Source organism: Marmota flaviventris, chromosome 14 (assembly GCF_047511675.1).
Source record: "Marmota flaviventris isolate mMarFla1 chromosome 14, mMarFla1.hap1, whole genome shotgun sequence".
NCBI lineage: Eukaryota > Metazoa > Chordata > Mammalia > Rodentia > Sciuridae > Marmota > Marmota flaviventris.
The window spans coordinates 18980931-18994331 of NC_092511.1; the positions used below are offsets into that span (position 1 = coordinate 18980931).

Below are 13401 nucleotides of genomic sequence, written 5' to 3' on the forward strand. Positions count from 1 at the left end.
TTACTCCACTGCAGGATCTCTTTCCTTAGGGGAAGCACCACTGGGCAGGTTGGTTTGTCTTATTTTACTTTTTAGTTTTGGCTAAATCAAAGTTTTCTCTTTAGGATAATTCTCCCTGCAGTCCCGGGGATTGAACCATGGGGTAGCATTGGGCTACATCCCCAGCCCTTTTTTCAAAAATTTGAGACAGGGTCTTGCCAAGTTGCACAGGATGGCCTTAACTGCTGACTCTCTTGCCTCAGCCTCCCAGCAGCTGGGCTTACAGGTATGTGCCACTGCGACCGGCTAGTGTAGGATAACATTTTATCATCTTTCTTTTTCTTTCTTTTTTTCTTTTTGTACTTTTGTACTGGGGATTGAACTCAGGGGCACTCAACCCTTTTTGTATTTTATTTAGCAACAGGGTCTCATTGAGTTGGCTTAGTGCCTCGCCATTGCTGAACTCGCAGTTCTCCTGCCTTAGCCTCCCGAGTCGCTGGGATTACAGGTATGCACCATGCCCGGCTAGGATAACATTTTCATAGCTCTAACGTCAACACACTTAGATGTCTCTCCTGTCAAAGGACAAAGAAGCCAGCACCTTTTGGAACCTATGCCACTCACCTGTAGCAATTCCATCAAAGAGAGACAGCACCCGGATGGGCTTCCTTTTCTCGGCTGGGACAGGTGGGTAAACCTTCGGAGGATCCTGAGCAGTGAATTCGGCGGTCAGGTCTATACCCACAACCATCCCACAGACCCCCACCCTGGGCTGGCCTTCCCAGCTGATGATTAATGCATTAGGTCTTATAGGTCTGAACACCCTATGCGTCACTTGACCACTTCTGCTCACTGTCCAGGGGCCCTGCTACCCACTGAAGTGCTCTGCCTGGGTCAGCTAAGAGGATTTGAGACTACATTTTAGGTCCAGCACTCACAAATTCCTGGTCGTGGTTATTGGCGAAGAACATCTGAAGCCGTGAGGGCCAGTCGTCCCGCCGCCGCAGCAGCCCATAAGTGCCCTTGTGCCCGCACATGTAGCAGTTCCAGGGGTCTTCCTTAATGGCTGCTTGGGCAGCCCCCGGCCCCACCAAGAGATCCACGCACTCCACACAAAAACACCTGAAAGGAAACCCAGTGAGCAGGTGGGGCCTCTCAGTCCCAGCCCAGGAGACCAAAGTGTGCGACCTGGAATGGACACACATAGTCCAGAGCGTGGCTGTTGGAGCACAGCAGGACAGCTCAGGTCCCAGGCAAGGAGGGAGGACCCCATATGTCTGAAGTGGGGAGCCTCACCTACAGCAGTTGTTGTTCCCACACATGAGCACCTCACGGCCCCCACAGCAGATGGTGCAATAGGACTGATAACCGTCATCATCATACTGGTACGCACACTCCAGGAAGCAGTTCTAGGAAGCAATGCAGAGGGTCAGAGACCACTGTGGTACGGCCCAGCACAGCCAGGGTCAAGGCAGGCCATGAACCTGGCCTCTTCTTTCCTCCCAGGGCTCCTAAGGACACAGCAACCCACTGGGTCAGCCTGCTTGACCCCACCTCTCTGCTGCCTACCCCTTCAAACTAGTAACTGCCACTTAAGTCCCCCCCACCCCGCCATGCCCATATCTCAGGCCTAAAATGGGGCTTGAGAGGATCTCTGAAGACAGAAACAAGAACAAGCCAGAGCTTGGAGCCCAAGAGTCCCTTCACTCAGGACTCTGTTCCTGGAATTACCCAGAGTCTACAGCATACCCCCCCACACACTAGATGCTAGCCCCCAAGAGCCAGAAAGGCAGGCAGGCTCTCCTACCTTGCAGTTCTGGCACATTCCACCAATGAACAGAGGATGCTCCAGGGTGACATTGAGGCTCCCACAAGAGATGCAAATATCTGCAAAGCAGCATATGTTTTGTGAGCAACTCCAAAGCCCCTCACCAGAGCAAGGCCCAGCTCAAGAGACATTCCACAAAAAGGGGTACCAGGGCAGTAGCCAAAAAGGCAGGCAGAAAGAAGCCAGAGGCCCCCACCCTATAGAGCAGCAATGCCACCACCCAGCAACAGGGTAATGTGGAGGAAAACCCACTCGTGAGAAGAGGTTCCTTTCCTGGCTTTATTGTTCTGGAATTATTCCAGGGGCAGCCTGGTCCCTGTCCCCAGTCCTTCCAGGGCTACCATCAAGGTCACTATCATTATGGCAAGGAGATGGATTGGGATGACAGGCAGGGAAGGATTAAAGGCCAAGAGGTCATCCTTAGACCACATTCAATCAAATCCACCAAGGCCACACTTCTGACTCACTAGGGTATCACAAACCCCAAAAGCCAGACCATGCCATTGACAGGAAAGCAAATTCATGGCACTAAGATGACAGATGGCATGTGAAGCAGGCTGGCGGTGGCAGGACAAGCAGACAGGCCTCCACACTGAGTGCTGATGTCATGGGACCCATGGTATTCCAACCTTTCCAAAAACCTGTGCCAGTGCCACTGTGTGCCCATGCTACACAATCAGCCAGAGTCTCCTGCCTGTGCGAGGAGTACCCTGACCCCAAGAGACAGACTCACCCTCAATGTTCCGGCATTTCTGCCGCACCTCATACACCAGCCGCTCTGCAGAGGGGAGAGAAGGCTGCATAAGAAGAGGCCACCCAGGCTATGACTACCCCATGGCAGGCCACCCTCCTGAGGGAGGCCACCCACCTCTTGTGCGTTCATCAATAATCTCCTTGACCTTGGGCTTCTCAGTTGTGCTCTTTCGCGGCTTTTTGGCTGGTGGGGGTGGTGCATAGGCAGCTGCCTCGGGTTCAACCCACATGTCTGTGTAAACTTCCTTGTAGGGATTTTTCTCCTCTGCACCAGGAAGGCAGGTGACCAGGTCAGTTACAGGCTGACGTGGAACCCCAAATCCCTTGCCATGCCACCTATGTGGAGTGTAGCCTGGTCCTCAACTGATTCCTACCTCCCAATTCTCAGGGTCAGGCAAGCCAGTGCAGAGCAGGTTATTCTCAATTTCCAACACAACCCTGAATCCAGGTGAGGGAGGCCATGGCCACTCCTCTGGGCCCCTCTGTGGGACCTTGACAGCTCTCCCCAACAATGGCTCTCCCAGCCCTGGCAGGAATCTGGCTGGTAGGGGTGCCAAAAGGCTGGGCTGAGTACCCATTTACCTTCTGGTGGCTCTAGGCCCTTCGGGCCAGAGGGCTGGAACCCCCCGAGGGCCCATTCAATCATCTGCTTGTTCTGCACCTCCACAGCCTTGGCAGTGTCACTCTCGTCACTGTCATGGCAGGCTGGGAACAGCTTCCCGGCACGGCTACTGGCCACCTGGAGGGCAACATATGGGACATGGGTCAGCACAGGCTGGATGGCAGGTGAGGCCTACTCAAGGGCGGACTCCAAGAGCAGCGAAGGTGGGCAGGGGTGGGGATGGGAGATCATCTGAAGAGGCAGAGCCTAGAAGCGGGAGGTGAGTAAGTAAGCTCAGAAGGAAAGAAGTCCCCGCCAAAGGGTCTTAAGAAATGCCCAATTTCACGGCAGCTTCCAGGCCTCCTGGTGGCCCCGCTGGCTAAGCTCTCTCCTCTGTGCCCCTGGAGGCACAGCTCACCTGGAGGACTTCGTAGATGGCTTTGCGATACATGGGCTGCTTGTTGTAGGTGGCCTGGTGGAAGGCGCTGCAGAACGAGCTCAGCGGCATCAGCTTCTCTACACACACCTGGGGACGAGCAGACCGTTTGTTCCTCTCCCACTCCCAAGCTCCCTCTGAATGCCTCGCAATTATCAGGGCTGGGAGTACCAGAGTCAGTCTGGGCCTATAGGGCCTGAAGTATTGACAATTAATGACAAATGAGCAAAGGCGGGAAGACCACCTGAAGGCCGGGAAAGAAATTCCTAGGAAGGGACTCCTGGCAGCTAACAGGCTGGCAGAAGCACCCACAATCTGAGCCAGGGGTGCCACTTAGTCATCTCCAGGGTTTCTTCCATTCACCACATGCAGGTAAAAAGAGCCTACTTCCACCACCCCAATTCTAGACAAACTGCTACAACTACAGGCCCCGGGTCTGCGACCCCCCAACACACTCCAGCCAACCCCACACTCACCACTGAGAACTTGCCGTCTCCGAACCACATGACCCAGCGGGTGCCTTCAGCTGCACGGCTCCGGCCCGTCATCCACCAAGACACAATGCGGCCTGGCCACCAGGAGAAGCCCCGCAGTTTCCCCCACACCAGCTCCCCAATGCCAAAGCCCCGGCCGTCCTGGAGCCCCAAGGAGCAGAAATAATTACACGGCGGTCATGATGCCCTGCCACCCTGATCCCCCCATGGCAACCCTAGCCCTGGCCATCTGGGGGCAAGACAGCCAGGAGAAAGCTCCACATGAAAGGAGGGAGACAGCAAAATCGGGGCAACGATGAAGACGAGGCCCGGGGTCAGGTAGAGAGTGAGCGGCCAGAGGGAGATGGAGAGCAGGATGGGAGGAGCTGGCAGGAGAAGGCCCCAGGAAAGAGCTGGACTAGGCTGGTGAAGTAGCAAGCCGCTCACCTCATACTCTGGCTCATCATCGGCTGATTTGGTGGCATTCTTGTCCCCAGCGTCAGCCCCCACGGGCTCGGGTGTGGTGGCCACAGTGGGAGATGCTGGGTCAGTGGGCTGCTGCACAGCAGGAGGGCTGGCCTCCTCCACCTTCTGAGCCTCCCCGGAGCCCTGGTTCTCTTCCACAGCATTCATTACTGCAATGACCTTGGCTTTCTTCTCAGCCTGAGGAAACAAAGAGCAAGTCACCTTGACCCCTCCAGGAATCAGCAAAGCAATGTGAGATGGAGGGGCTCTTCCCGTCTGTGGTCTGGAGACAGTGACGGGAGGTAAGGGGCCAGAGAGAACAGCTCTTCCCTTATCAACCCAACTGGCTCACCATGGAAATGGAAACAGCTGAAGTTGGGAGGTGAACTCAAATAACTAGATTCCATTCCAGCCTTTTTTTCTGCCTCTCAGGAAACCTCCCTCCATGGCCTAATCCTTGCCCTGGCCAGCTCATTAGTTGCCCACCCTCTGATCTGGAAAGGATGATTCTATTCAAATATTAATTATGCACCATTGTTCAGGCACAGATATTGGCTCCAGTCTCTCCTTTCTTCCTTTCCAATCAAGAAGGGGATCTCTCATCTTTTTCTCCACAATTTCCCTTGGCCACCATCCCTTCTTTTCCTAGTTTCCTAGTTTCCACATCACAGTTATAGTTCTGTGATGCCTGCAGATTATTTATAGAGCACATCTCCCCCCAAAATCTGCTCCAAGTCTATAGAATGCTCAAGAGCCTGCCTGCTCCCATGCTCAGACTTCACAGCTAACGTACTGTATGCTGTTACCTTCTATGTGCACCTTTCATAACCGTAAATACATTGATTCATTCAATTATTTGCTGAGCACACAGATCAGGCATTCTCTGCCATCCCACCAACAAATTAATAATCCAAACCCCAGTTATTTTCCCATTGAACAGTCTCCAATCTTTCACCGTATCACACTCGTCTTTGAGGCTACGATCCACACGCCCATTCCTTCTCAAAACCTGCTCCAGGAGCCCTATAAAGGAGAATGAAATCCTTGATACTTAGTTCTGAGAACCATTCAACTTAATCTCACCCCCACTACTGAATCTAGCACACCCGGAACTCAAACTTCAAGACTCTGCAACCATTTTCCAGCACACTAGATTCAGAGGGAAAAAAAATCCCATTTCTGTGTGTGTGTGTGCGCGTGTGTGTAGGTCCTTGCACATGCCAAGCACATGTTCTACTACTGAGTTCCTTTTAGGAGAGAGTACCGGGCACTCAACCACTGAGCCATATCCAAGCTCTATTTTATCTTTTACTTAGAGATAGGGTCTCTCGAGTTGCTTAGCACCTGGCTTTTGCTGAGGCTGGCTTTGAACTCTCAATCCCCTGCCTCAGCCTCCAGAGTAGTTGATTAGAGGCGTGCGCTGCTCGGTCGAAATTCTATTTTCAACACAGCTTTCCCCTAAGAGCCTGAAGTTGCTAGTGCAAACCCACCCTCAAGTTTTCAAGTAATCAGAAAGCAAGCTGGAGAATAAGAGAACTAAACCAGAAGTCGGAACAGTCCATTCCTGCCTTAGCCTGGCAGCTCATTAGTAGCTGAACGGCCAGAGTCTCTTCTTTACAGAGTTGCCCCAACCTGAAAGGGCATTTGAACTGCAGGGTTTCTGGCCACCTGTTTAAGAATCTTGATGTACACACATATCAAGGATTCCAAGGACTCTTCCAAAGCCTGTCAATGAACCCCACATCCAAGGGTCCCAGATTAAGAACCTCTGTTTTAAGGTCAAAGATCTAGTGCATTGACTGGTAAGTTCACTTTATTTCGTTCAATCTTCAAGTTTTTGCCTCACGGCAACAAGTCAAATCTTTTTCTTGTGGCGACTCCTAAAACACGGATGATGTTAGTCATAGCTCTCTCTCACTCAACAAATTCTAAAATGAGATAAGGTATCCTCTGCCCCCAGCCCACAAACAGCTGGGAAAATGAGCTCAAGGTAGCCTGGCCGGGGTGGAGGAATGCAGAGTAATTGCTCAACCCACCGGCCCCAACCTCACCTGGAACTTCCTTCCCCTTCCTTCCAAATCAATGAGCTATCACCTCCTCCCCCAAGAAGAGGTACCCAGGCTAGATCTCTAGGAAAGCCACTTCTTTTCCTGGAATCACCAGCTAGTTACTCCAAATAACCATCCTGTCCTCCCCACATCCTGTCCTCCCCCCCACCTCCCACCCTGGTGTCTGCTCCCTCTACTGTGTTTTCTTGACCTTCAGGCAGGGACGACTGACCTAGATTGGGAGTTTGCCTGGGAAGTCCCAAAGACCCAGTTTGTAGGACTGATAGGCCCGTCAGCCAGCATAAGGCAAGCAGGTGGCAGGACAGGAGGGGAAGGGACCCCCTCTAACATCCACAGTAGGCAGCAGCCAGTGGATGCCAGCTCCCCACCAGGTTCCCAGGTCTAGAAGGGAGTCGTGCCTGCCACCACCCTCAGTACTCCCCCACAGCCCCTTTGTCTCCGTCCTCACCCCCTCTACAGCAGTTCCTGAAAATTCTTCTTCCCCCACAACTTCCCCCAGCTTGTCAGATGCTGCCGCTGATAGCTGCTCCGCATCCCCAACCCACTCGGTGCAGGAGAACAGGCGCCCAGTACGGTAGAGGCTGGCAGAGGAGGAAGGGGGCCTCCACCAGGACCAGGCTGCAGAGGAGGGGGGTTACCAGCAGGAGGCCAGAGGAAAGGGGAAGGAGGGCTGGAGCAGCCGGTGGGGGAGGGGCCTCACGAGAATAGTCAGCCCAGGGCAAGAGAACCAACCTCCAGTCCTCCTTCACTACCCCAGGCCTTCTCCCCAGGGGAACAATAGGAGAGGGAAGGGTTAACTTGGGGCTCTCGACTTTGGACTGAAGGCTCCTCTCACAGAGAGGAGGCCGAGAGTCTGGGCAGGGTCCAAAGAGGGACACTACGCCATCCCCCACTACCCCTGACTCAAGGAAATCACTTGGCCAGGAGTCTGTCCAGCCTGGGGAAAGCCACTGGTAATTCCACTGACTACCGCCTCCCGGCCCAGGTCCATTTCCTAGGGCAGCTGTCTGCCTCCAACTCCTCCTGCAATTCCCAGTCCAAAGGTCAGAGGTCTTAGCGCCTGTACTCCCAAGTCCACGAGGTCTCGGGCTATCCCTGTGTCACAGGGCATCAGGCTGCCCCCACAGCCCGTCAGGGTTGTATTGATCCCTGCCCCTTCTTCTGGCAGCCTGCCCTGTGGCTCCCAGGAACTTCATGGGGGGAAAACTATCCCTCAAGAGGCCACAGCTGGAAGGTCCCTGAGGGCAATGTGATCCCCCAACCCGGCACAGAGGTCAACGGGAAATTGCCAGGCACCATCTGCCAGCAGCTCAGCCCAGGCTGCTTCCAACCCAACTCCTGGTCACAGCTGCCCTCGGCCAGTCCGCCTGCTCCCCCAGCCTGCAGTTACCACTGCCCGGGGTGATCTTCCTGTCCCCTGAGGGCGCCAGGTGCCACTAGAGCCCGGGCCTTGGGGCTCCTGAACAGGAGTGGGCGGGACGGCACTAAGTCAGCATCTCCAGAACTCTAGCCGGCCCGGGACGCCGCGGCAGCTGCGGGCCGGGGAGGCATACTTGACTCTTTTCAAACACAGAGGGCTGCGGGGATCCTCCCACCGGCCTGCCGCCTCCCCGCCCCCAGTCTCCCCAGGGCTCCGTCCAGGAACCTACCCATAAGGCCAGGTGCAGCCCCTCTGCGGTCCGGCTCAGGTGTGAGCCCCGGCCCTGAAGCTCTGTAAGTAGCTGCCCGTCTGGGGGGAGGGGAAGGGGGCGATGGGGCTGGGGGCGGAGGGGGCCAGAGTGAGGGGGAGGGGGCGGTGGGGGGGAGGGAGGGAACATTTTCTTTGTCTAGAACTCCAGGTCACGTGGGCCCCGCTGGAGTGCCTGGTTGGCTGTTGGCGGGCCGGGGGAGGGGGCCGGCCTCCGACGCTGGCAGTGGGCCAGCCCCTCTCCGGGGTCCGAGGGGCGCGGGGGCCTGGGGGCGAGGCCGGCCCGCGCCCGTTCCCAGGGCCCCGCCCCGGCCGGCCGAGCGCGCCCCTCCTCCGGCCGGCCCGCCCTGCCCCCGCGGCCCCCTCCCGGGAGGAGATTAGCGGAGCCGGCCCGGCGGGGAGCCGCGGGAGCGGGGAAGGAGGGCCGCAGGGAGGGGCGGTGTGCGCTGGCCGCGGGCCCTCGGGGAACCTGGTGGAGTCCAGGGACGGGAGCGGAGCTTTCGGACGGTCTGGAAGAGCCGGGAGAAAGTTGGTAGAAAGTGAGTTTCGCAGAAGCACGACCGGAAAAAGAAAGAAAAAGCTCACAGATAAGCGAGTCCCAGGCAGTTCAGGGAAACTCCGAATACAGATGGAGGGACAGAAGGCAGCCGAAAGGAAACTGCGCGCTCCAAGACGAGAACTGCTGGGGCGTCTCCCCTTCACGCTACAGGTGGACAGAGAGGGTGCTTACAAAGAGTGGTTGATAGATTCGGACATTGTGAGCCTCTAACTGGCCAAGTCCCGGGAGCCCCCGGGTGGCTCATTTTCCTATTTGTAATGTTGAGCTGTAAAGTAGAGCAATGCCTCCGTTCCCAGCCAAGCCATGTGTAGCTTAAGACGACATTATTGTCGCCAGGAACCTCCAGGTGTAGCCTCCGCCATTTCAAGCTCCTCCTAAGCAGAGGCACCTACCCACAAGGTGACACAAAGTCTCCACCCAGAGCCCTCCATTAGATGGGCTGTAGCATCAGATCCAGGAACAGACACTTGGCCCTGCCCTCAGGGAGCTGCCAGATTCCACTAGTCTTGGGGAGACTGGAAAATCCACTGAAAAACAAGTGTATATAAGATAACTGTACCACAGATCCCAAGCAGATGGCCCCCAAGACAAAAAAATGGGTGGTAGGAATGATGAATGAGGTTACAGAGGTCAGAGGATGAATGGGATTTGGAATGAGGTCAGGCAGGATAAGAGATAGAGATATTAGGCAAATGAAGGAGGGAGAACCATGCTCACCTCCACCCTCCCAGTTCCACTAAAGCTAAGAGGAAGAAAAATATAAAGATAGATTGTAAGAAGGGTCAGGCATGTCAATGGATATATTCTGTAACAGTGAAGGATATATTCTGACAAGATAAATGGGTATTTTAGAAAAATTAGTCCTATTTTCAGTTTGCAAGATGAATTAAAAAGGACAGCAAACTGAAGGTGAATGCTCCCAGCAGGAGAGGGCTGTCTGGCTGCAAAATTGGCAGAAACCTGGACTTGAGTTCTGATGCCACCAACATGACCTTGATGTGAGCCACTTAACCCCAAGAAGTCTGTTTTCTCATCTGCAAAACAAGAGAGATGACATCAGCTCTCTCAAGCTTCGAAGACCAGCATCCTAAGGACAATGAGATAACTCCCCAGGTGCCTGGCCCCCAGCCATAGTCAACTGGGACATACCAGCTGGAACAGGTATCAGAATAATGAGGACAAGAAATGCACTGTTAAGGACAGCCCACATCTCTTCAGGGTCTCAGCTTATCCTTCCCAGGGCCATCAGAACAAGTAAGCCCTGAAAAGAATGGAGGTCTCCATATCAGAGGACCTTCTGCATATAGGACTTGAGTTACAAGCTTCCCTCTCAACACTAAACTTGTTCACAAGGAAAAAGCAGTTCCATCAGCAACAAAAAAGTCCTCTTTCGTCCCAATCCATCTTTCAACCTAATCAAGTTATCTGTTTGAGACATCTTTTCAGGAGATGCTCCAGCCATCATGAGAAGCCCAGAATTTGGGGCTAGGTGTGTAGGTCAGTGGTAAAGCCTGTTCCTAGCATGAAAAAGGCCCTGGGTTTGCCCTGAATTTACCCCTCTTGCCTGCCCCTGACATTTAAGGAATGTGAAATGATTTGCTTAGGTGCTTGCCCTTCTGCTGCCTTCTTAGCATCTGGGCCCTGTCAACAACCACCTTAGACCTTCACCCCAGGCCTCCTCTCAAAAGGAAGTTTTTGATTTCTGGCTTGGCTCTTCTTTTCATATATCCTATCTCATCTGTGATACCTCCTTTTCCATCATAATACAACTGAACACCTCAGTCTGTTCTGTGGTCCTAGGACTTCTCCAGACAGTAATAAGGCCTGAATGTGCAGCCAAGATTGAAAAGTGTCAGAACTGACCATTTGCTTTTCTCAAATGGCCCACAAAGAAAGTAGCCACTCTCCCCTAGCTGTCAAACTTATTTATTTTCTTCCTTTAAAATTCAAGTCAAGCCAGATGTGGTTATGGACACCTGTAATATTAGCTACTCTGGAGGCTGAGGCAGGAGGATTGTAAGTTTGAGGCTAGCCTCTGCAACTTACTGAGACCCTGTCTCAAAATAAAACTGAGGGCCTGGAGTTGTAGCTTGGTGGTAGAGTGTTGCCTAGCACTTGAGGGCACTGGGGTTCAATCCTCAGTAGCACATAAAAATAGATAAATAAATGTATTGTGTTCGTCTATAACTAAAACTATTTTTAACATAAATAAATAAAATAAAATTGAAAAAAGGGCTGGGAATGTAGCTCAGTAGTTGAACACTTGCTTAGCAAGTGTAAGGTCCAGGATTCAATACCCAATGCCACAAAGTTAATTTTAATTTAATTCAAGTCAAATCTTAGCTCTTCCACACAGCTTCCCAACTTAAGAAAAAGGAAGCCCAGACTCAAAAGTATCCCCTAACAAAATGAGGGCATCTTCCTTTCCTGTGGCCATGCAGACAAGAAACACTGCCCTTTTACGGACTGAGTCATGTAACCAGGCATGTGTCTTCTTTAGGATCAGTAGACAAGAATCAGACCCCAAAGCAGAAGAGACCCCAAGATCTAGGATAAGTAAGAGGTGATTTTGGAAAAAGGTCAGATATTAAAAAAAAAAAAAATACAGGGTAGCCTTTAAGGAACCTCACCTCACATATGCCTTTGACCTTCCGGGTAATTCCTGAGATAGGTCTTTTGATTGAGATAAAGATAGTCAACTTAAAATAGCAGCTTAATGTAAAATAAGCCCTGTCCTTGGAATTATCATCAAAGTATGTTGAAAGGAGGGACTCTTGGATGAAAAGAAGTGTGGTGGATGTCAAGAGCCTAAAAGAGGTGCTAGAGAGGAAGGATCCACCCTGGCCCAACAGAGAGGTGACCTCAAAGACAGAGCACATTTCCTCTCCGGCAGGCAAAGGCAGCAGTGACTCAACCGGCCACAGAGATGATGAAAACCTCTTGGGGACACCTGACTCTCAGCCCTATGCTGTATTCATCAAGCAAACTCCTAACTTTAATTACATTTTCCAGTGGCGCTCATACCTTTTATGTTGCCAGAAAACCACAGGACAAGTATTATGATCTATGTGACCAGGACATGTCCTATTCTAAATTGCTAAATATACTCTTCTGGTATATGTCACTCTCTGGGGTCTTTGAAGAACATTGTCATAAGAGTGCACCCTTGCCAGGCGCCTGCCTATGATGCCAGTGGCTGGAGAGGCTGAGGCAGGAGGATCGCGAGTTCAAAGTCAGTCTCAGCAAAGCAAGGCACTTAGCAACTCACTGAGACCCTGTCTCTTAATAAAATACAAAATAGGGCTGGGGATGTGGCTCAATGGTTGAGTGTCCTGAGTTCTCAAATCCCTGGTACAAAAAAAAAAAGGACTTTCAGGCCCAGAGAACTGAGATGAGACCCTAGGCCAGGATATTGAACCAAAGAGCAGTAATGCCTGGAGGTCCAAGCTGCAATGGCCACTCCTACTTGCCTTGTTTTAGCTCAAGTTCAGTGTTCTGTAGCATGTCTTTAAGTGCCCTGCTGGCAGGGTGAAGGCAGTCTATTTGTTGCCATAACCAACAGGACACTTAACACCTGTGTCCCTTTACTCAAAATCAGAGAAGCCACGACCCTAAAAGCCATCTGCAAAGCAACACACTGGGGAGTCACTGAATATTTTCTTCCTGTCCTCACCGACCCTACCAAACAAAAGACCGTGAGGTCAGGTTGGGTGTTCAAACCTGTCCTCCTGCCCCCAGCTTAAAGGCCTCAGTGCCAGGTGATCAATACTCTTTGCACAACACTCAAGGCCCCCACAAATCTGGAGGCCTCTGTGACATATCACGCAGCCCATGCTCTGCCACCCACTTGCCACTCCTCATGCTGCTCCTCTTGGAATGCTCTTCCCCTTCAACTTCCACCAGCCCAGATCCTGCCCATCCGTCTACGCCAGCTCACCAGTTACCTCCACCAGGGAAATTTCTGTAGCCCTGTGCTTTCCACTAAAGTAGCTACTAGCGGCATATAGCTATTGAAAATAAATAAAAATTAAAATATGGTTGTTTTTTGCACTAGCCACATTCTGAATATCCAAGAGAAGCACAAGTGAATGGGGGCAACTGTACTGGATAGCACAGATTATAGAACAGTTCCCTCCCCACAGAAAGTTCTTTTGGACAGGGCTGCTCTGGCCCTTTACCCTTGCTCCCGCTATTGTCCCTACCTTCCCCTATAGTCCCTTATCTACTACCTTGTCTCTTCCTTCTCCTGCTCCTCCTCCTCCTCCCTACCATGTGTAACCCTCCCTTAGATCTGCTGGTCTTACAGGAAGGCAGCTGTGTATACTCCTTTTCTCTGGGAGATAAATATCAGAAGGCCTGAACTGGATCTTAATTCAGTTTGATTTGGAAGCTCTGTGGACAGGGCACCTTAATGGAAGACTCAAACATTGGTTCCTGAACTGAAGGCAACATTGTCTCAGAAGCTTTATCCTAAGCCACCCAAGTTCCAGGTTGGGGGACAGATAACTTTCCACTGTAGAAATTCTAATGGTTGCCGAGGGTCCGGGTCTA

At 52.4% G+C, this 13401-nt stretch overlaps 1 protein-coding gene across 5 annotated transcripts in view; it reads right to left on the reverse strand.

Annotated features, from left to right (window-relative positions):
- Dnmt3a (DNA methyltransferase 3 alpha) overlaps positions 1-13401 on the reverse strand; it is a 77369-nt gene that overhangs the window by 15847 nt on the left and 48121 nt on the right. For 2 of the 5 annotated variants that reach the window (XM_071601399.1, XM_027933533.2), the window contains 10 exons: positions 4518-4733; positions 4074-4232; positions 3580-3687; positions 3143-3299; positions 2676-2825; positions 2541-2585; positions 1787-1866; positions 1276-1388; positions 918-1101; positions 604-688 (listed from right to left, as the gene is read on the reverse strand). In XM_071601399.1, the coding sequence (XP_071457500.1) occupies positions 604-688; positions 918-1101; positions 1276-1388; positions 1787-1866; positions 2541-2585; positions 2676-2825; positions 3143-3299; positions 3580-3687; positions 4074-4232; positions 4518-4733 (1297 nt within the window). Of the gene's footprint in view, positions 1-603; positions 689-917; positions 1102-1275; positions 1389-1786; positions 1867-2540; positions 2586-2675; positions 2826-3142; positions 3300-3579; positions 3688-4073; positions 4233-4517; positions 4734-5451; positions 5559-8253; positions 8307-13401 lie in introns of those variants that run through there. The other 3 variants (XM_071601401.1, XM_071601400.1, XM_071601402.1) reach the window with 3 other exon arrangements.